The following is a 23,521-nucleotide window of genomic DNA, read 5'->3' as shown; positions in this document are numbered from 1 at the left end:
CTCATTTGTGATTAAATCTAGCTCATATACTCAACAGAAAAAAGAAAGCCACAAAATCATAAATTACCTTTCTCAATATGCATCCTTTTCGACTCATGTCCCATGTCATGACCTGCTAAATCTCCCTCCTTTGGCCCGGGGAGTACATTTGGTGATAAACCCATCAGCATCTGGTTCATGGACAACCCATTCTGATGGACAGCTGTTAAGCCCGAAACAAAAGAACAAACACAAAAACACCATAACACAAAAGGTTCAAATATATCAATAAAACTCTTTCAGGCTCAAAAGTGAGTAAAATCATAATGGTCTAACTTCAAAATTATAATCTAGCCCTAAAAACTGTGAGAACCAATTACCATAATTCTTGAAGATAAACAAAAAATGTTGAAAATAACTCCATTTTACTTTATTTTTATGTCACCTAAAATCATGTACCTAATATTTGTTATTGATTAAAGTAGTTTTGAATGACCATACTACTGCTATTACTACCAATGAAAAACTCAATTTTTAAAATCTACTGCAAAGAAGTCTCTGCTCAGTAAATAACCTCCCTTAATTTTACAAAAATTACAATCTTAATATTAGAGTGCTTTTCAACACTGTTAAGTTAAATTTTAATAAATAATATTCTGGTGACCTGAAAAGGCAAATATGAAGGAAGATAGTAAAATTATTGTTTCAAGGGGCCATAGATATTAGAGTATTACTTTAAAATTTGGCTCTGAATTCAAACTTGAATATAAAAATGATTAATTAATATCAACTAAATGGTTGAATAAATAAAAACAATAATTGCTTTTTAAACCACTAACAGTAAACTGTCACTATTGAAATGATAAAACACTGTCATTATTGAGATGATCAAACACTCATGATTTTCCCAATCCAGTCAATAAATTCACTTAAAGGGCTATCCATGATAATCTTGGTTTTGTGCAAAAAAACAGAGTAGAAAGAATTATTCATTAAAATCTTACTTTCTCTGGAAAATACTTTTTTAAATATCACAAAATATATTAGGGATTACTTTTTGATAAACACAATTAGTAATTATTTTGGAAACCAATGATGATTTTTAAATTAGTGAGTAAAAGTTTGATGAAGAATTAACTATTTTTATGCTCAACATATTTGTACACAAGATGTTTAGTACCTTCGGAAAAAAATAATAAAAAATCTACCATTGTAGTCGGTAGTAGTCAACACCTTAACAGAATGATAAAGTGATCATCAATACTGTACAAAGACCATGTTTCCTGACGTGATTCACTGAAAAAGATATCCTGTCATAGTTGTGTAAATTCCTGCCCAAAAGACATAAACTAAGTCTAATCATGAGGAACACCAAAAAATCTGGAGGGTCATTCTACAAAATAAATGATGTGCACCCATCAAAAATACAAAAATACTGAAAGAAAAACAGACTGAGGAACTGTTCCATTTTCTTTAATCAAAGACAACTGAGAGTATATTGATAACTAATTGCAATGTGTGGTTCTGGATTGGCTTTGGGGCCAGGAAAAATAAATCATGTTGCTAAAATCATGTACCTAAGTATTTTTATAGTAGTAGGAAAGAGTTGAAATTTGAATAAGGTCTAGAGCTTAAATACTAGTTATATGATAATGTTAATATCCTGACTTTAACCATTGTTCTGTGGTTATGTAAGAAAAATATCTTGTTTTTTGAAAACAATAAAGTATTTGAGGCAAAGAAGTCTTATGTCTAAGACAAGGGCATTAGGGAAGCAATTTGCCTTTATAGAAATCTCTTCCAGGGCTGGGGTTTTGGCTCAGCAGTGGAGTGCTTGCTTAGAATGTATGGAGGCCCTGGGTTCGATCTCAACACCACATAAAAATAAATAAAATAAAGGTATTGTGTCCAACCACAACTCAAATATAAATATTTTAAAAAAAGAAAGATCTCTTTCAGAGACATTAATTAATTGGGTCACAAATATATAAGAATTATTCATATTATAGTTGAAAATTTTCTATTACTTTAAAATTGTTTTTAAATATTAAAAATAAACATACATATGTGTAAATATGTATATATGCAGAGGCATATGTATGTGCCTGCTATATATGTTTTTTATTCAAGCAATTATAGTAGCATGAAAATATAAAAATCCGTCATCAGATATTTTCTTATCAAGAATAAGAAAAATACAATCATTAATAAAATAACATGAACATAGAGCACAGCTCTTTCAAATCTTCCCCAAACTGCCCATTATTTCCATTTAATTGTTAGGAAAACAAATGTTTCTCTTCCTCTAGGAGGACAGCACTTTTCCAAAGGCATTCAAAATGAAACCAATATTCATCATTAAATTTCTGTTTCTGATGTCAGCCTAGCACAAGAGCATACAGAAGACACCATTGGTTTTGGAATGGTTGTCAAAAGACACAAACATTTTTATCAATAAAAAGTGACCATGACATCATGCAATTAGGGAAATAAGTTTTAGACTAGACAAACCAAATACTGATATTTTGTATTATATATAACTATATACTTTCTAATAATTGACTATTTAACTTATAATTTTATTTCATACTGTTCTATATATTTTCAGTTATCCACTCTAATAGTTCTAAGACTAAGGCCTTTGCCTTATACAAAAATTCCTTTACAATATAGTAAGACACTTTCAGAAAATGTCTTCCGGTTTTGGAAATATTCTCAACAACCAGTCCAATAAATATTGTGAAATTATATGAAACTTACACTATAAATATGATTTTGTAAAGTAATACCTAAGTTATGGAAATAATATATTACATATTGATTTTTTCAACTAAACCATTCTCTTGTAATGTATTGATTTCATTGAAAAAAAAATTCTTCAATTTTTGCACAAAGTCACCTGTTAATTGAATGGTATTTTAACTTTATTTTTAATTTTCTTGACCATGAAGACCAAGATTAAGTATTGTAGAAATGTGATGAAATGAAATACAGCCCTAATTTAAAACTTTTAATCATAATATATGGCTATAATATGCATTACTCATTGCTACAAACTCAAATCCCAATTTTAGCCAATTTCAAATTCTTCAATCTCTTAGTCATTCAAGTGATTCAGAAATATTTTTAAGAATATAATGTCTTTTTATTGGTGCATTTTAATTATATATATTATTGGTATTCATTATGCCATATCCATAAATGTATATACCACATTTTGATCAATCTCATTCCCCAGTACCTTCGTTTTCCCTCCCTCCTCCTTTCCCTAATTGGCTTGTTCTATGCTACAGATCTCTCTTCTTTATTATTATTATTATTTAAAAGTATACTGTCATGAATTTGATTTCTTTTACTCCTTTTTGTGGATATCTTCATTAACACAATAATGAATTTTTAAAACTAATGAGTTACAAAATGGCAGAGATAGAGTCAAAGAAATTAAGTTGAATAATCCCTAAACAATAGACTCAGACATTAGCTATTTGAGAACTGGCTATTTACCTCAGAAACTAATCTAGAAGGTTACTTACTTTTTCTGTTTCATAGCTCAAGTATTTATGTGTAGCATCAAATAGAGGGAGTTTATATCAGAACCTGTTAATGTTGTATCATACTTCATGATATTCCAAACTGGGAAACATAATTTTGAGAAATGGCTATTGCTACAAAGCTTCAGAACATGATACATCTGAGATCTATTTGGAATGAGGGCGTTTTGATTAGAAAAGCCACCTGCACCTAATAAAGTTTAAAATGGTGACAAGTAAAAGTATGACCTACGGATTCTGTCAGAAGAGCTCTCAGTCCGCGCCGGGGAGCTGGACACACTGCTGCTGCGGTGTGAAGATGGGTGACTGCCAGGCCTCCGACCCTCCTCCAGAGAGGGAGCAGGCGAGGGGCTGTCTGGAACACGCTCCTACACCACCATTTGAGGAGAGGGAGGAAGAAAAGAGGTAAATTCACTGGACCTTTATTTCATGAATGTTAATCTTTCTTATACAATATGAAGCGTGAAGAGAAGAAAGCATAACATTTCACTAGCATTTAACAGCAATAGAAAACATCTTTTATTTGGAGCAAAGCTTGAAATTTAGTTTTAAATTATTCAACCCGCTGATTATCTAAACAACTAATTTTTTTCTTAGTAAAGTAGGCAAAAGGGTTATGAAGCTGTGATTCTATATATAAGTCTGGTAAATGGCTTAAAATGCCCTTATAGGTAAGGGCATATGTAAGTCTTTTTATTAGATAAAAAGTAAGCCCAAAAGAGAGAGCCGGAACTGTCTAAGAACCCATAAGATGATAAAGAATTAATAGACCAAAGCAAGATTCCTCTCTTAATACTTATCATTTTGAAGAATCTTTAAATATGTTTTCCTGTTTCAGCAAGTGTCTGAAGATCATTTAGCGCATATATTACCAATATATTTGATCAGAATAACACCACCATCAGAGAAGCTGTCAACAGCCATTTCATCATGACATACTTCAGGCACACACAGATGATCACAATGTAAGGCATCATGGAATGGGTTATTATTTAACCTTGAAATAATTATCTTTGATTCAAATAATTCTCAGAATACCTATAACACCCTACCTCCAATTCAACCCCACAAACCTTTTAAGGAAAAATCCATGAAATGTGTATTAGTTGTGTCATGGGAAAATGACTTGTGTCATGGTATCACATGGCCTTTTTAAGCTCTGTACCTTCACCATTTCAGTAACCTTCAAATACATTATATAAATGCCTCTAAAGAACTATTATAAATGGAGTTACAGGTTAGCTTCATATTCATTTTTTAACTTTTTCTACTTTGAGTAACAAAATATTTATACCTTAGATATTAAGACATAAACCTTGATGAACTATTTGGAAATAGGATCTATGCAGATATAATTAGTTAAGATAAAGTATATGAACTCTTGGTTCAACATGGCTAGTGTCCTTCCAAGAAGATGATGTGAAAATACAAGGAAAGATGTTTTGTGAAGATGGAGGCAGAGGTGAGTCATGCCATCGGTAAGCCAATCATGGCCAAGGATGGCTAGCTACCAAGAAAAACCATGAATATGCAAGGAAGAATTCTACCCAGAATCTCAGAGGGAGTATTATCTTTCTGACATCTTGATTTTGGACTTCAAACCTGCAGAAATGTGAGAGAATAAGTTTCTATTGTTTCAAGCTACCCAGTTTGTAGATCTTTGTTAAGGTGACCCTAGGAAACTAATATACTAGGTATGAAGTAGAGCCCAGTCTTTGTACCAGAGTTCTGAAGGTAATTTTAACATGCAACCAAAATCAAGTGCCAATTGAGTAATATTCTTTTAATTTTTCAGTTTTGTACATTTGTCAATAAATATCTACAAGAGATATGCTGAGACTTCTTTTTCCTGGAGCATGACAAATAAAATGAAAATAAGTCCTCTTCCAAAATCAATGTTATAAATTTACTTCCCAATGTACATACCATAGAATAAAAAAAAAATGACTCCATGGGAAATTTTATGATAAAACTTTCACATTATCAAAAATACATATAAAGGAAAAAAAAGGGGCAAAAGAAAACATATCAGCTAAATTCTACTCCCAAAAGGCAAAATACATATTAAAATCATTTAGTGACAACTTGCTGAAATTTAAGATCTTTTATACTGGTATAAAATATATGGATTGGCTTCCAAAAGACCAATAAGAATCTTCTCCAAAGAACAGATATGTTGTCAGTATTATACCACAGCACTAACTCTTTACCTCAATTGATAAGATGTTAGGAACTTAGTGCTTTACTCTCTGCAAATAGCAAAACTGAGTGATGTCTAGGTACCTGTAAAATATATGCAATAGGGCTGGGGTTTTGGCTCAGTGGTAGAGGATTTGTCTAGTATGTGTGAGGACCTAGGTTTGATACTCAGCACTGCATAAAAATAAATAAATAAATAAAATAAAGATATTGTGTCCATCTACAACTAAAAAAAGATGGGAAAAGGAATTAAAAAGAAAAGATATATGCAACATATTTTCCAACTCAAATCCTGTGGAATTCCAGTTGAAAGATAAAATTTGCATAAGTGAGGCAGCAGGGCAGGCAAGAGACAAACTATACATCTCAAATCTTAAAATCTTAAATTAGCTTGTTCAGGGGAGTTTGTGGCACATCATGCATTTAATACAGTTATAGGATACTAAAGAAAATGGTATCCAACAATACAATTTTCAGAATAACATTTTGAAATCATTTCAAATGACATTAAAAGTGAACATATTATCAGTTATTTTCCAAACTACATAAGTGAAGCATGTGTTTCTAAAATATCTACATTCTTTGTAGTCCATAATGTAAACAAATGACTTAAAGTTTTAAGAAACAAATATGTATATGATTTAAAATAGCAGAGAATCCACATCTGGATGCCAATTCTTTCTTACCTTTTAACTTATAATTTAAAAGCAATTGGGCTTTAATTTTTTTTATTTAATATTCATCTCTATCCTAAATTATGAAGCAATTTTAAATGGCAATGAGTTTCATATCAAAAATTTGCAGTCACAAATCAAGGAATAATCTTGATTTTTGCATAATACTCAAAGGTTCAATTTTGCACTCCTTCATGAGTATTTGTACACTTATTTCAGAGTATTGATTTGTAAAAACATATATAACTCCTTGATAACCTGTAAAAATACAATTAATAAATTATGCTGTAGCTAATTGCATGAATGACAAGAGATATATGCTAAATGTCTAAAAATGACTTCTTGAAATTATGAAAGGCACACAGTTTATGTGAGATTTATATTTATTTGTTTGTTTATGTATTTATTTATTTTGGGCAGTGCTGGGTTTGAACAGATGGCCTTACACATACCAGGCAAGCACTATGCTACTAAGCTGCATCTCCAGCCTATTGTCTAAAATTCCTTTAGAGCTAATTCCTAATAAATCTAACTGTTAATACTTGGATTGCACAGAAATACATAGTATGTGAAATACATTGTATATATTTGGGAAAGAGCATTGCTACATTTTCATAAAAATAATATTTCTAAATTAAACATTTTATGTTCTTTGAAATATCACTCATTTTTTATCTATCAATATATTTAATATTTCTCAAAATAATTGGTAGTGATCTTATTTGTAATGACACATGTTTGGCTGGACAGAGATAAAGTCAAATATAGAAATAAATCATTGCTATAAATTCACTTTGCAGTCTGATTTTCCGGCTATCATAGATTTCTTAATAGTGTTAATGGAAAGCATTAGAATATTTTTTCCTTAGGTAGTTAAATCATTAAAATCTAACTATTAAATGCGCAAAACTCTAGCAACAATGGTTATGCCATTGAAAGGAATTCCTTGTTTAATATTTTCAGTATACAAAGAAAAATACTTCATTAGTCAATATATTTAATTGTCAAAGTTTCCTGTGATGAGTCCTTTAATTCATAAATTATTTACTCATTTGTTTATAGAGTTAAAATAATAAAAATATCACATATTAAATTAAGTAATAATAAATTAAAGTCTTAATGTAAGATGCATTTTAACAGCATGCTTTAAATCTTGGAAAATAATGGTACAATTGTAGAATTTAATTTAGTGTTGGCTTACTTTTGCTTTAATTATAGTTTATATTTAAGAAAAAGAATACAAAGACAATACTTAGTTTTATTTAAAGAAAATATTTTAATATATGCAAATTTTGTGATTTACAAGCTTAATTATTCAATTGAAACTTTCTATAAATTGAGATACAATGTATTCATTCATTTCACTTAATATATAATTTCAATCTTTGGAACATAATGTATTGTTCTTTGAAGAATTTCATTAAAGTAAAATCCATTGAGCAAGTAAGATGTGAATACATTGTTGCACAAAAAATTAATTTATTTCAACAGCTTAATTCTTTTATCATATTTATATGCTTGCCTTTACAGAGTATTCTATAAGATGGAGAATAATGCAGACAGTAAAGAATTGCTTAGGAGAGAATCTCATAATTATTACTGAAACAAAATAGATAATGAGTTTTATTCAGACATAATAAAAAAGAAGTAGTTCAATGTCTATAGGGAAACTATGTAAACTAGATTTATCATTTCATTTGTGTAATGCCCTTTAACCTCTAAGATGGGCCTGAAGTAGAGCAGAGAGGAAGAATATTTAATTTAATACTTCAACACACTGCTTTATAGTCCTGCATCAACTCCACCAATCAATAAAACACAATCTTTTGCAATGTTCCATCTTTATAAAACTGGCCACAATAATAAATGAAAATTTAAGAGGAGTACTCTTTCACGGAAAAAAAGGTCATACTAATAAACTAATGGTAACAGAATAACAATAAAGGAAAAGCTGCGTATTGCTTCTGGGTAGAACAAGATAATTCAGAATCAAAGGTGGAATTAAAAAATAGAATATTTAAATTTTAAAAAGTATAAAATATTCAATAGTACACACATCTGATTAAACATTTTAAAAATGACATCATCTCACCAGCCTCCTTTCTAGAAGAAAAATATACATTATATTTTATCAAAGTAAAATATTTTCTTAGAGGAGCAAGTATGATCACAACTCATTTTTCTAAATAAAGAACTATTTCCATGGACTCAATTTATTTTGCACTTTTAAATTCTTTTGTTCTTCCTTCTTATTTTTTTTCTTTTTAATATTGAATCTAGGGGTGCTTAACTACTGAGACACTTCCCCAGTCTGTTGTTTATTTTAAATTTCGAGACAGTATCTCACTCAGTTGCTGATGCTGGCTTTGAATTTATGATACACCTGCCTCAGCCTCCTGAGCTGCTGGAATTACAGGCTTTCACCACTACACCTGACTGCTCTTTTAAATTCTTTATGTGTTTTGGTTAGAGGTTACTTTATTGAAAATGATATAGAAGTAGGGAGACATGAGTTATTTTTGATATAACTTATTAATTCACAAAATTGATACAGTTGAGCAGTACTTTATTCATATTTAACCCAAACTCCTGTACTTTGGGACAGCTCACATTTAAATTCATTCATTCAACAACATTTACTGAACACCTAGTATATGCCAAGCAGGATTCTAGGCTCTGGTTTTATAAAAGTAAACAAAACTGACAAAACTTCCTTCCCCATTGAACACATATCACAAACTGGTGAATGTTGTTAGTAAAATACAGAATTATTTACAACAGTTAAGAGTCATATTCAAATTCTCTTGCTTTGGTCTGACATGGTAGCATAGGCCTATAATGCTATGCTAAGGCTTGGGATGCTGAGGCAAGAAGATCACAAATTCAAAGCCAGCCTCAGCAATTTAGTGAGGCCCTAAGCAACTCAGAAACACCCTGTCTCTAAATAAAATATTTTAAAAGAACTAGGAATGTGGCTCAACGGTTAAGCATCCTTGGGTTTGATCTTCAGTACCAAAAAAGAAAAAAAAAATTCTTCTGCTCTGTAAATATGTACAAAGAAGGTGGATGGTAGAACTAGGATTCTAGATTAAGGAAAAGGCAAAAAAGTACTTTTAAGAGACATAGTGAATGATGCCAACATTCTTATATGTAGTTGAAGACCAGGCAGTCACCATCTTAAAACTCTCCCACTCAATGTCTTAAATTGAGGCTCCAAGGAATATTTATAATATTTTAAAAATTTGTTTTAATGATGAAACAAGAAATATTTAATTTTACTAAATATGGAACTAATAGGATACCTGAAAATAATTTTATATCATATTTTTGCCCATATTTGATCGTGCTTCAGGATCATATTTGTATGATATTATCATACAATTATCATATTTGTATGATAATTCAGAAAGGATTATGATTTTTCAGGACACTATATGGTAATATGTTACTTTAAACAGCAAAACATACTCTTGACTCGGGAGTTAAGGATTCAGCCTTATGTAAACATAAGGGTGATCTTAATTAAAGGGTGAAGCCAAGGGAAGACAGTAGAGAAAGGAGTGGAAAGAGAAAAATGATACATTCTAACCAGGCCAACACATGCATTAGTATCAGTCCCTTTGAGCCAAGCAAATGCTTGCAGACAGCTTTTTATCTAGTAAGGCAGAGTGTACGTTCTCAGAGGCCAACACCAGTAGGAACATCTCAACTGCAGTTCCCATAATGGGTCTGTTTAATTCTGTGTTCCTCTGCCCCTTGAGTTCCCTGCATATTTAAAACTAGAGACCTGATTCAAATTGTTTGGATTAAGACTGTTTCATAGATGATGTTGCCTGCTTCCATCAGGAAGGTATAATGTCTGCTTGGTTGCCTTTTATGATGCCAACCACCACTGATAATCATGGCCTAGATTCATCACTTCATTAAGACTTGCAATGTGGAGATATTATCGTTCCTTACTCATTGATTTTTTTTTAGAAGAGTTCTATGAACATAAAGTTTTTCACGTGAATTATTGGGTTATCCTGAGAGATTGTTTATATGGAAAAGGCAGGAAGAATGAGTGTTCTTGTTCATTTACTTTTCCTTTATTTAAACATATATTGGCCTTTAAGAGAATCAATTCCTTAGAATTCTCCCAAGATGAAGGATAAGTTCATTTTTTCAGAATTATTTTAAATTTATGAATCTAAACATATGTAGTATGTTTCAATACACTGATGTATTCTTAGTGGTTGTAATATTTTTTGTTACATTTTCTTTTCATATTTAATGTCAATACCTAAATAAATATAAACAGAGCATACTTAACTATTTTTGTAAGGTCATGTAAAAATTATCACAATCATTTTTCTGAAAAAGTTATTTCTAAAAGTTTTGTATACATCTAGAGATTTTTATGTTTATCCAAGGAATAAACTATTCAGTAACTAAAAACAAATATGAGGCATGTGATGTCTAAGATTTGAATCTACTTTGAGAAGAATGTCACTCTGATTTTACTTTTTATATTCTTTTCACATTTGGAAGGGGATACCAGGGATTGAACTAAGGGGCACTCTACCACTGAGCCACATCCCCAGCCCTATTTTGTATTTTATTTAGAGACAGGGTCTCACTGAGTTGCCTAGTGCCTCACTTTTGCTGAGGTTAGCTTTAAACTCATGATCCTCCTATCTCAGCCTCCCAAGCCACTGGGATTGCTGAGCCTGGCTTCTTTCACATTTTAAACTTTATGACAATAAAGTCCTATATACTAATGCAATATTTTAAGAAACTATTTTAAAGGAAAGAATTAGAGGATGGAAAATCATAAATTCTATTTTTAAATGTTTTTTCAGTGTTTAATTCTTTGAGAATTTCATAGTGTTTCTCCCTCTCTCTCTCTCTCTCACACACACACACACACACACACACACACAAGCTCAGCAAAGATAATCACTAACTTGCATTATGTTCTCTATTTTCAGGGAACTCTGTAATATACCATGAGAAAAAAGATGTGTATTCAACAATGTAAAATCCATTCAATGTTGCCAAATTTCTCAAAAACAAACCTACATTGTCTCTGAAGAAAAGAGAAATCTTAAAAATGCATTTTGTATAGTATGTACTACAATCCCAAAAGTCCTTGATTTAAAAAAGGCAAAGTACAAATTTTGGTGAGGGTTGAACAGGCGAGGTAAGAGCAAGAAAGGGTTCTCATTATAGCCTTCTGGCTGTATATCATAAGCTTGACAGGAATCCCTGTCAAAATCCTAGAATACGTGACTGTAAACACTTGGAGGGAAAGCAAAACTAGTGCTAAGCTAAAGGTAATGTTGGTGTAGAGATTTTGAAAGATTTTATGAATGATGATTTAATCAATTCTAATAACCTAATGAGATAGTATTACAGAAAAGGAAAAAAAAAATCACAGACATCCAATCACTTGTCTATAATCACAGGATTAGGTAGTGGTAAAGGTATAATATGAAACTATGAAGTGTTTTTTCCAGAATTAACATTTTAAACCACTAAATATACTGTCTTTATTCTTTTCAATTTTACTTCTATTTTGGCAGGAACTTTTTCCCCCGAAGTTCTCATGATATCATTGTGGATGTAAAAATGAAAAGTGAGAAAAATATTGATTTATTCAAGAGGTTTGGGGGTTACTTGATGAATGGTACCCAAAGAGAATCAATTAGTAGAACATTTAAACCCATTAACAAATTCTCTAATGACAGAAGGAATTGATTGCTTGATATATACCGCTTATTTTACTCAATGATTTAAGGTAATAAAGGAAAACATTCTTTTAAAATTTGGAAATGATACAAAGATGGCATATATCATTAACATTATAGTTTGGGATGTTAACACTTAAAAACATCTATAACCACTCAAGTGACTGGAAATAAAAAAAAAATTGTGGATAAACACAAATCCCTAACATAAGCAAAAGAAGAAAAAAAACCTGGCTTAATAGAAATTTATGTCAAAAAGGCCAAATTAAGTATTCTAATACCAAAAAAAAATTTTAGGAATTATGACTACATTTTATAGATATTGTCTAAATTGAGGTTTATATTACTTCTAGTGTCTCTTCATTGGTCAGTTGATTTCTAGAGTATTGTATGGGTCTAGAGGACTCTTTTACAAAGGGGGAAAAAAAGAATTCAACCAAGAAACTTGGCAGACACTGGAATATTGGTTTGCAAATAAACACACTACTGAAGTGTAATAGAGGACTTAAATCTTTAGATGGCTTTTAACAAAGAAGAATTAGTAGACATCTTTCTTTTAAAATGTAAAAGTAGGGACAGGCACAGTAGTACACACCTATAATCCAAGCTATTTGGGGTTCTGAGGCAGGAGGTTTGCAAGTTCAAGGCCAGCCTGGGCAATTAAATGAGATCTTGTCTTAAAATAAAGGAAGACTTCTCTATACTACTCCTTGGTATATACCCTAATTAAAGTCAGCATACTTTGGAGATAACTACATATCCATGTCTATCATAGCACAATTCACAGCAGCCACGTTATAAAATTAGTCTAGGTGCCTGTTGAAGAATGAATGGATAAAGAAAATGTGGTATAGATTCACAGTGGAGGTTTATTAAGTCCCAAAGACAAATGAAATCACATCATTTTCAGGACAATGGAAAAAAACTAGAGATGATAATGTTACTGAAATAACAAAAGTTTTAGCATGTTTTCCCTCATATCTAAGGGAAAAAAAAGACAACATGAAAGTAGAAAGTAGCAGACTATTAGTGAAGGAGGGTTGGGGGAGGGGAGGGGCAGGCAAAAGGTAAGGGGGGAGTAGATATGATCAAAGTATATTATGTGCATGCATAAATACACCACAATAAAACACATTATTCTGCATAATTAAAATGCACTACAGAAACAGGGAGAGATGCTGGGTATGCAGCTCTGTGTTGAAATGCTTGCCTAGCATGTGTAAGGTCCTGGGTTCAATCCCCAGTACAGGAGGGAAATAAAGTAAAGGTAGCAGCTATTGAGAAGTAAATTTTGATGTGATTAATGAATATATTTCCCTCTCTCTTGAATTTGCTAAAAATTGAACTGGAATCCTACAAAATAGAAATGGATGGAGAAGATGTAGGAATTATTTCTCTACTACAAGGGAGCTGTATTATATGACATGTAATGTCTCATGTCTGTCTCTTCATACTCTATTAGTGTTAAACAGTAAAAATTAAGTCTGCCTTGCCAACATATAGCACACTAGCACAGAGTTTATAATCATTTCACATATCTCTATAGATATTTAATTATCAAGGATTAAAATTAAAATTATTATTACCTAAAGAGAACAGTCCATTTCTTCCTTAAAATTATCTTGCTAAAATATTTCTAGTAGTCTGAAAAGAAAATCAGTCAGAGAAAGCTAAGTCCAATATTGACAGACTGTCTCATGGAAGCTTGCATTTAGAGCAAATAGCAATGTCAAAGTGTATGGTCTTCCTCTATCTAGTTTACTTTTCTTCACTGCATTTAAATTTTTCAACATTAAAAACTCAATGCTTTTAATTTGTCTTACACATGGCTTTATATTGTATGAGAATTTAGTCTGAGCTGCATCACTTACCCACAGTCTAAGATTTACATGAATTTAAATTTCTTAGAGGTCTAATGCAGTGATCAACAAACTGTTCTGTAAAGGTCCAGATAGTTTACTAGATACTTCACCAGATTCTATTTTTGTATGTAAAAGTAGCCATAGACATTATGTAAATTAAAAAGTGTAGCTATGTTTTAAAAAATCTATGGGCACTAAAATTTGAAATACATAAGATTTTCGAATCTTTTCATTTTTAATCACTTAAAAGTGTAAAACCATTTGTAATTAATGGGCCATACAAATGGTGGAAGAAAAGTGGATTTTGCCAAAAGGACATCTACCACATAGAATATCATTCACATTTCTATTTTCTCTTCAGAAGCTATTTCTTCTGTTATGGGAGAAAATCTTTATTACTTAACATTGCACTTTCAATCAACCTTCCAATCTAGAATATTCTCAGACCAACAAATTGCAGGCACTATTCTATTATCAGCATGGACCAAATAATTGTTCACTGTGACATAGGGATCAACTGTTTTCCTTGGGAAAAAATAACAACTTTCTCCAAACTAAATTTAATCAATGTATGTCATGTGGGTTTACTAAAACACTTCTTAAACTATGAAGTCTGCTCACATACAAATTAAAAGAGGTTGTTTCATTATCCTATCTTCTCTAATTCAGAACATCTTACAGAACCAAGTTCTATAGCCAAATTTCTGCAAATATTTGTCCCAAGAAAATAGGACATGGGATATCACTATTATTTTATAGGTTTTGGCACATATTTTAAGATAAAAAGCTCCCTCACTTTCCCATTCCTTTTTCGCATATTTCCTTCCTTTTCTGTACCTACTTCCTCTCTATTCCTAAACTTTAATATTGGAAACCACAAAAATGTTGCTGACTTCCAATAATCTAGTCCTGGATTTCTTTGTAAAATTCTTCCACAGGAAAATTTAATTCCTCCTACCTAAACTTAGACAACCAAGGATTTATTAAAATGTGCTCCCCTATCAATGTAAATATTCTAATTAATATTAGATGTAGCATGAATATTTTTAAAATGTGTTTATATTAAAAAATAAAATTAAACAAGTCTACTGATGTACCTTGTGGCTTTTGGATTAAGGAACATATAAGCCATCACCTCATGGCCAAATTATGTACAGGTCATAAGTAAGATACATATTATACCTATTATGATTTTTTTAAACTACTAAAATCTGCTTTTCTGTCCTATATTTTGCTTTATATATTAATGTAAAGCTTACCTAAATGGAAGATTACAAATAAACTTAGACTTAAAAGTATAAAAATGTATGATTACAAGATAATTAAAATATTCATTGGTAATTTTTTTAAATGTGCATAATCACATGTTATAAGTAATACCTAACAAGCACTAAGATTTTGCTAAAATAGCCAACAAACACAATAAGAACAACACTTAGGAGATTTTTGCCCTCATCTAAAACTTCTAAGTAACTACAATGAATGAACCAATTAGAATCTTAAATTCTCAGTAAAAACAATTACCAAAAATTATCATGAATTAGATAATCTAGTGATAACCTTGATTAACCAGTCACCTAGTAACAGAGGAACCCTGTAAGTCATTCCAAAGAAAAAAGAGTTTTAAGAAATTTTCTTGCCAATTCCTTGGCCAATAATGATATGGCTGGTCTTCACTGCCATGTTCTCAGGTAGAGATTTTTTAGTATTGATTTTGGTTTTCTATAATGCATTTTGTGATTTTCCTCTAGTAATTACATTCAAAAACTGATATAAGGATCTATTTTACAGAGCCATTTTTATAAGAAAAATTTCTGTTTGCATATTAATCAACATTCTGTTTAAGTGGTAACAAGGCCTTTTTTTTAAGAAAAATACAAGACATGCTCCAAAGACTAACCTGAATTCAAGTGTATTTTATTCAGAAAAAAAACATGTGATTATTATGTCAAATGAGGATTATGCAGCAAGAAGTATTTTTTATTTAGATTAAAAATTGATGATTGATGATTTTTTTTTTTTTTTTTCGTAATTGCTTGGAATTCCACACAGAGCTTCCTGCATTCCAGGCAAGCACTCTGCTACTGAACTACACTCCTGGCCCTTATTTATTTATTCATTTATTTAATTTTGAGACAGGATCCCACTAAGTTGCCCAGGTTAGCCTTGACCATGCAATAATTTTCCTCAACCTCCTGAGTAGCTGGGATTACAAACACAATCTACTGTTTTTAAAATAATGTTATTGTATTTTTATACATTTATTTTATTTATTTACTTTTATATGGTGCTAAGGATTGAACCCTGTGCCTCACTCATGCTAGGCAAGCACTCTACCACTGAGCTACAACTGTAGCCCCACAATCTATTCTTAATGTTCTTTTGTATTATTTCTTATTCTTCACTAAATCTGACAATGACCATTAAAATATTTGGGTATAAACGAGTACAAATGCCCATTATAAAATGAAATGGACAAAAAATTATATGTATATATGTATACCCAATACCCATATAAGATATACACATACTTAAATTATACACATATATAACAGAAAAAAAGATAAAGCAGGGAAATTTATATATGTGTGTGTGTATGTGTGTGTACATATATATATATATGTATATATATATATATATGTACACACACATGCAAATATGTTTGTGTATATGTATACACACAAATATTAAGTTTACATAACCATAATGTTAATTTCCACTCATAGTATGTTTTTAAATTTACAATAACTCAACTTTATTACTTCATTTAGTTTATGCATCCACATTATATTATCCATTTTTTAGATGTTGAATAAATCACAAAGACTGAGTTACGGGCCCAAGGTCAATAAATAGATGATTTTAATCCTTTTGGTTGTCTGATTCTCCATTCTTAAAGATTGATAACACTACATGCACAAATCACATACTTATATGCATCATACATACACACCTACAAGTAAAAACACACACTTGAACTCTGTGTTTTAATGTTCTAAGTTGTCTGTCTTAAGAGAACTTAACTGAAGCCTCTCTAAACACTGTAACCATGGGGCTACTTAATTATGAATGATTTTTCTCATAACCTATTTACTATCACTTAGATTTTAGAGGTGACATTTACTTATGGAATAAGAAAATAGATTAAGACATAATGACTTATTATCAACATTATATAACAAGAAAACCATTACCTTAATAACAGATGTCTCAACTCTGGATGGAGGACTCTGAACTTGTGCTGCCGCTGCCATGTTTGCAATGGTGCTGAGGTGGTTCATCTGGCTCATTGCCATGGTGACAGACGCTGGAGGTAGGCTTACAGGAATTAGAGGATGGGGCATCATCATAAAAGGAAGTTCCAGTCCTATAAAAAATACATATATATCATCATTGTGCTATTCCAAGTAAAACCATGGAATGTGGCATATCACACTTATTAAAATCATTATGGACATGAATCACTAAAAATTGAAATATATTATAATAAAAGCAGTCAAAGAATAAATATGTCCCTCTTTGTATGCATGACAATATCCACTCACCATTCAGGAAAATTGGTTTTCAACTAACTAGTTTGGTGCCATGGTTTATCATATTACCATTTTCATGTGTTTTATACAGATGGTCAGTTCTTTGCTACATTATTCCTGTGATCAGTCTAAAATCTTGAAAGAACTAGAGTTTTCTTTAACTTATTATCATCAGCTATCTAAATATAGTATATCCATTTATAAAGCCCTGTTTTACTATCTAATAATTAAACATTTTTTAAACTGTCATTTTTATTGCTAAAAAATGCCATCGTACCATTTGGCAGAAGGTGGCTGTGCTGAAGATGGTTGAGAGGATGACTAAGTGGAAGGCTATACACTCCAGGCATGCGGGGATGGGTAACAGAAGCCTGAGATCCCTGGGATGGGGAGGAGTACAGTGTTTCCTTATCCCAAGAACCATCACTGCTGCCTGTGGGGAATGAATATAAATTATTTGGATATGATATTATTCCCAAAATTCCAATAACTACTTTGAAATGAGGTTTTAAAAAATGCATATCACTGCATTTTATTTTTCCTTTTCTTATTTCTTACATAAGGATCTCAAGTTTTTGAAAAACAATGCTTCTGTAACATTTAACCTATATGTGGAATTTAATTCTGTTTGACTATCAAATTTAATGTTAAAGGGACTCTTATAGAACTAGATAGTTACTGCTTGGAACTGAAGTATCCTGATGGTTATGTAATGCAAAGTTATTTTTGTAGTAAATAGTATCCTACTCACCATTTAGATTTAAAATGCTTAACTTAATTCTACCATGAAGCTAAAAATAGAATCATTGAGTGCCTAACTTAGACATTATATATAGAACACAAAAGGTGGCTTAATGAAAGACAAACATGTCAAAGCAAAACATTTGTTATGTGTGAATAAACACATCATTTAGTTTCAAATACAGAGAAACAAATTTATTATTATGACAATGTCATCATGCATTTGCAGGTTACCATTTCAAGATGGGCTGCAATGTTTTAGCTATAAAAACATCATGAGGGTTATGATTATAGCTCAGTGGTAGTGCACTTGCCTAGCATGCAAGGAGTCCCTAGGTGTAATTCTTAATACTGCAAAATAAATAAATACATACATACAATACATACATAAAGTAAAAGTAAAATGTTGAAACACTTTAGTGGAACATTTCTTGGAAGGTGCTTGTAAACCATTTCAATTCATACGTGTCCTCAAATTAAATTAATAATTTATTCCTTGATAGAATCTGTTAAATACATAAACTTGCCACTTAAAAATTTTTAGTAATATCCCTGTCAGCTTATGAGACCTTTATTTCTTAAAAGAATGAAGAAATCATATTTTCACATAATATGTAAGGAAACAGCAAAATTGGTAAAACTCCAATTTAATGCTTTAGCTCTACTGAAAGACTCATTGTAAAATCTCTATGACATAGTTTTTAATGAAGAATATTTAGTTACTGCCATGATTTTCTTCCATGTACTTCATGAAGACAGTTAAGGTTCAATATAAATTCAAACTCATTAGCTCAATACTGTCTGGATCTTAGAGTAAATTGTTCAGAAGTGGGTAATGAAAACTCAATTCAAATTCTTCAGCAATCAAACAAAGCAATTTTATTAAACAATGAAAAGAATCAATTAAAATGGATATCTTTATTATCTTTATTATTTTACAAGAAACCATGACAGCTTTCGGTTTAAAAAAAGGTTTATAGCTTTATACAGAAATGACTCACATAAAAGAAATTTCTCCAGCCTGCTCCTACACTCCTACACTGTTATATAAAGATTCACTTTAATATTCACCAATTTATACACCTTGGTCCTCTACTCATCACTTTTTGACACTTACAGCAGTCAAACATGCAAAACTATACATATATGAATTTTCCAAATGTCTAATGTCAAGAGTATTATGATAAAACATCTTAAATATCTTCACTTTACACTGCCTTTACCAAAGCATGTGCAAACTTTTTCAATTACATATTTAATCCATAAAACCTGTTAAACTTGAGATGTAAATTTAAGATGTAAAATATCAAGATAAATTTCTGATTTAATTATTCTTTTTTGGGGGGGGTACCAGAGATTGAACTCAGGAGTACTTGGCCACTGAGCCACATCCCCAGCCTTATTTAGAGACAGAGACTGTGACTCGCCATTGCTGAGGCTGGCTTTGAACTCATGTTTCTCCTGTCTCAACCTCCTGAGCCGCTGGGATTACAGGCGTGCACCACTGCCTCCAGCTTCATATCTCTTTTGTATCACAGTATATTGGTCCTCTCTGTTTGGTTAAATATCAATAATTGATAGATGAATTTTCTATAGCAATTCTCTAATACTAGAATGGATTTCTCACTACCTAGAATTTTTGCTCTTAGCTTTCTCCACCAAGCATCATTTGTTAAATACTCATGATGTTAGCTCATTTGGGTAATAAATAGAGCAAACAATTAAGAAACTAAATCTGATGAAAAATATACAATATATTAACCAAGTCATCTGTGATTTCTGCATTATTTATAACATCCTTCTCCTCTATTAGCATGAATAAATAAGGAATGAAAATAGGCTACTTCAGAATAAGACATGCCCATCATTATTAAATGTATGATTCCAAGTGTTTTAGTTTAAGCCAATATTTATCACAATATAAGCTAATATATATGTACTTTGCCTACACACAAACACATACATGCACATGAACATACCTTTAAGATTAAGGTTAACTACTATGACTTTCAGGGACAGCAGCAGGATCAATAAATTTAAAACTTTCAAAGATTTGGCAGAGGAAGATAGAAAAGAACTGATTCCTTTTTCTTCTTCAATTCTTATATGGAACCACACTACTTCTTCAACTTTACAGTGAAATAAAAAGATGAACCTGATAGAACCCTAATATCAGCAGTCTATCAATATTATTAAAAAAACATAGTGTCTAAGAAATGAAAAAGTTTGGTGAACTTTATTAGCCTTTTTATGGGCTCAGACAGTTTTCATTAATTTGCTCTCTTTTTGTATTTTACCTGTACTTTGTAACACATTATTTGATGATAGGAGAGACTTTAAATACAGAAAACATACACCTCAATTTTGAAAGCTATCTTTACTATAAGGATAACCTGATATTTGAACAGTCAGAGCTGATAGGTTACAAATATAAAATGGCTTTATTTTTCCTTTAATTACTGACTTCAAATACTCTTTGCAAGCTTCCCTTTTCTGTACTTTAGCAGCCTTGGGCAGATTTTGAGTATAATCAATTCATTCCACTTCCTCACTATCAGCATTGACCCTTTCTAGAACTTAGGAACAAATGAGACTTTTGTCTAGCTTATGTTCCTCTTCTCTTTCTGGGTAGCTTGAAAATAGTTCTTGCCCAACTAGTTCCTGCTTAAATTCTCCCGGCACTGCAATTCATGTGCCTATGCCTAATAGGCTATTGACATCTTGCATTAACAGGTGCCTAAATACTAAGCATCTCCTCGGGGGCAATGTCTGGTGCTTTCAGTGGGGCCTGCTGGGGAACCTTCTAATGGCACAAGATCCTGACAATGGAAATCACCAGTTTTGTGCACTTCTAAGCTCCTTAACGTTCAACTACCTATTGATAGTAAAGACTTTCTTCTGATGTTGGTCCTCTGGATATGGTGATGTTCTTTCTTTCCACCTTTCTACTTCTCCTCAATACCGCTGAAATACGTAACAAAAACAAATCCACAGTTTACTACAAAGTAGAAATACAGCTATGAAATAAGGTGTAAGCATCTTCAGTCCTTGAGTAATTATCTTGGAACTTCACTCCCTTTACCTTGGTAATATGGAAGCATGCTTGAACAGAGATTAACAAGCCATGGCCCTACCTGTTAGATGTTGTCTCTTCATTAAAACGACTTCTTCAAATCCCCCTTCCCTGTGGCAGTCCCCTCTGATAAACAGGAAGACAGTATTCATGGAGTCTGGAGTAATAGTTAAGATAACAATTCTGGTTTGGCTGAGCATTGATCTTTTTTGATTGTCTTTGAAATGAGAAATAACTGAACCCTTTTATTCATTATACGGTAGACTACAGAAAAATTATTTTCAATATCCTATTACATAACCTATTAAACAGAATCTACAAGAAATATGACATTATAAAAATAAATTTTTTATAATTAATTCTTACATGTAAATTGAAATAAGTGAAAGGATATATTATTTCCCAAATTAACAAGCTCTATGTTATTTAGATAGAAGTTCAAAGAACAATGTTTTCTATGAATAAAAATTTTAAAAATGATTGAATGTAGAGATAATAATAAAAAAGATGATATATTTGATTTTTTGAAGCACAATTTTTAGGCAGAAAAGAAAACAGTTTTAGGGAAGAATATTGTTAGATCTCTTTATTAAAAATGTAAAAAGTTTTTTACTGCATTATAAGTATCTACTTTTTTAATTGATTTATCTCATTTTTAAATATATCTGACAAGGATTGGTTCTAAAAGAGAAATCCAAACTATTTTTTAAATGAGTTTTGGATAGAATGTAAATAAGAGAAGCAAATAAAAAATCAGAGTGACCTATAAATATAATTCCTTTTAAATCAGCATGCATTAAAATAATAAAATTATACTAAAATATTATTATCCTTTATGCCTAGGTGACATGTAACTAGTCATTCTGATTTTCCCACAGGCTGACCCTGATAAAGGAGGCAAATCTCAAAGGGACTAACGGTCACACCACTGCTTAGTGAGTGACACTGATAGATTGTGACAGGAACCTGACATTGTCAAGATTTGTTTACAATGAAAATGACGGCAAGAGTGGGCACTTGCTCCATACCATTGGAGACCACTTAGAAGAATGTCAACTCCATCTTAACAATGGAAACAAGACAACTAAGTAAAAGCAAGTACTAGTCACAGGTGCTATGGACATTCAGCTGTTACTTCAGAGGTAGATGAGAATAAATAAGTAATCTTTTAGTGGATTGATTGCAACCTAATAAAAACGTGATACAAAATGTCATCGGCAACACTAGTGTTTCACATAAACATAATAAACAGGCATTTCATGAAATATATAACATAGTTTTTAATTTTATTTTTGTTTTTTAATTTTTTTTCTTAACTAGCTGAGCTCAGCAGAGCTTCTTTAGCAAATACAAATGGAGAAATCTGGAGTTTTGGTTAGATTTCAGAAACTATTTTATATACATTATGGAAAGAAGAAATCTTTTTAAATTTTTAATTTAATTTAATTTTTAATTGACATGTAGGAGTTATATATGTATTTTAAAATTACCATGTAATGTTTAGAGGTATATTAGGGGCACAATCTAAAATAGAACATTTTTGTTACTGTTTTTGCCTTTGTTTTTTTGGTGCTGGGGGTCGATCCCAAGGCCTTGTGTGTTCTATGTCTGAGCTAAAACCCCATCTAAACTGGAACGTTTTTAATTGTGACCCTGATTAATTAAGTTAAATGTCTTAGCAAAGAAAACCTATAAAGTGCCTCTTGTTTGGTATCATAAAATAATACCCACAGAGTAAACCAAATCTAAACACTAAAATTTATATTTGCACAAATATCTTTGATTTGGAAGTTTTGGGGGAAACACAACTGCTTTGCTGTCATATAACCAATATTACTTCATTTAACTTTTGATGAAATTATTTTTTTCTTGGAAGTAAAGAATAGTACTGTCAGGATTTATAGCCATTCCATATAAATGATATGGAATGATTCCATATAAATGATAAATATATCATTTAGGTAAATATGTTACTTTCTAAGCCATAATTAGATGTAGTTTCTTTTGCTATCATTAACTAATTGTTACTCTGTGCTACCTGAGTGTCAGCTATTTGATAACTAGGAATTTGAAATTATGCCTGTATAAGGGGAAATCTATTTTAGCTTGTGATGTTTTCTCTTGAATTATGAACTATTTTATTTTCCATATAATGGTGATAATAACATACAGGTGCTCTT

At 31.2% G+C, this 23,521-nt stretch overlaps 1 protein-coding gene across 2 annotated transcripts in view; it reads right to left on the bottom strand.

Annotated features, from left to right (window-relative positions):
- The window catches only part of Dach1 (dachshund family transcription factor 1), a 224,981-nt gene that overhangs the window by 104,346 nt on the left and 97,114 nt on the right, over positions 1-23,521 (bottom strand). The window contains exons 3-6 of one of the 2 annotated variants that reach the window (XM_015498812.2): positions 17,805-17,960; positions 17,189-17,361; positions 3,763-3,898; positions 68-202 (exon numbers count right to left, since the gene is read on the bottom strand). In XM_015498812.2, the coding sequence (XP_015354298.2) occupies positions 68-202; positions 3,763-3,898; positions 17,189-17,361; positions 17,805-17,960 (600 nt within the window). The remainder of the gene's footprint in view (positions 1-67; positions 203-3,762; positions 3,899-17,188; positions 17,362-17,804; positions 17,961-23,521) is intronic. The other variant, XM_048801324.1, reaches the window with a different exon arrangement.

The sequence above is a fragment of the Marmota marmota genome, unplaced genomic scaffold (assembly GCF_001458135.2).
Source record: "Marmota marmota marmota unplaced genomic scaffold, marMar, whole genome shotgun sequence".
Lineage (NCBI taxonomy): Eukaryota > Metazoa > Chordata > Mammalia > Rodentia > Sciuridae > Marmota > Marmota marmota.
Note: the sequence above shows the minus strand (reverse complement) of the source record. Positions and strands in the feature narration are given on the sequence as shown.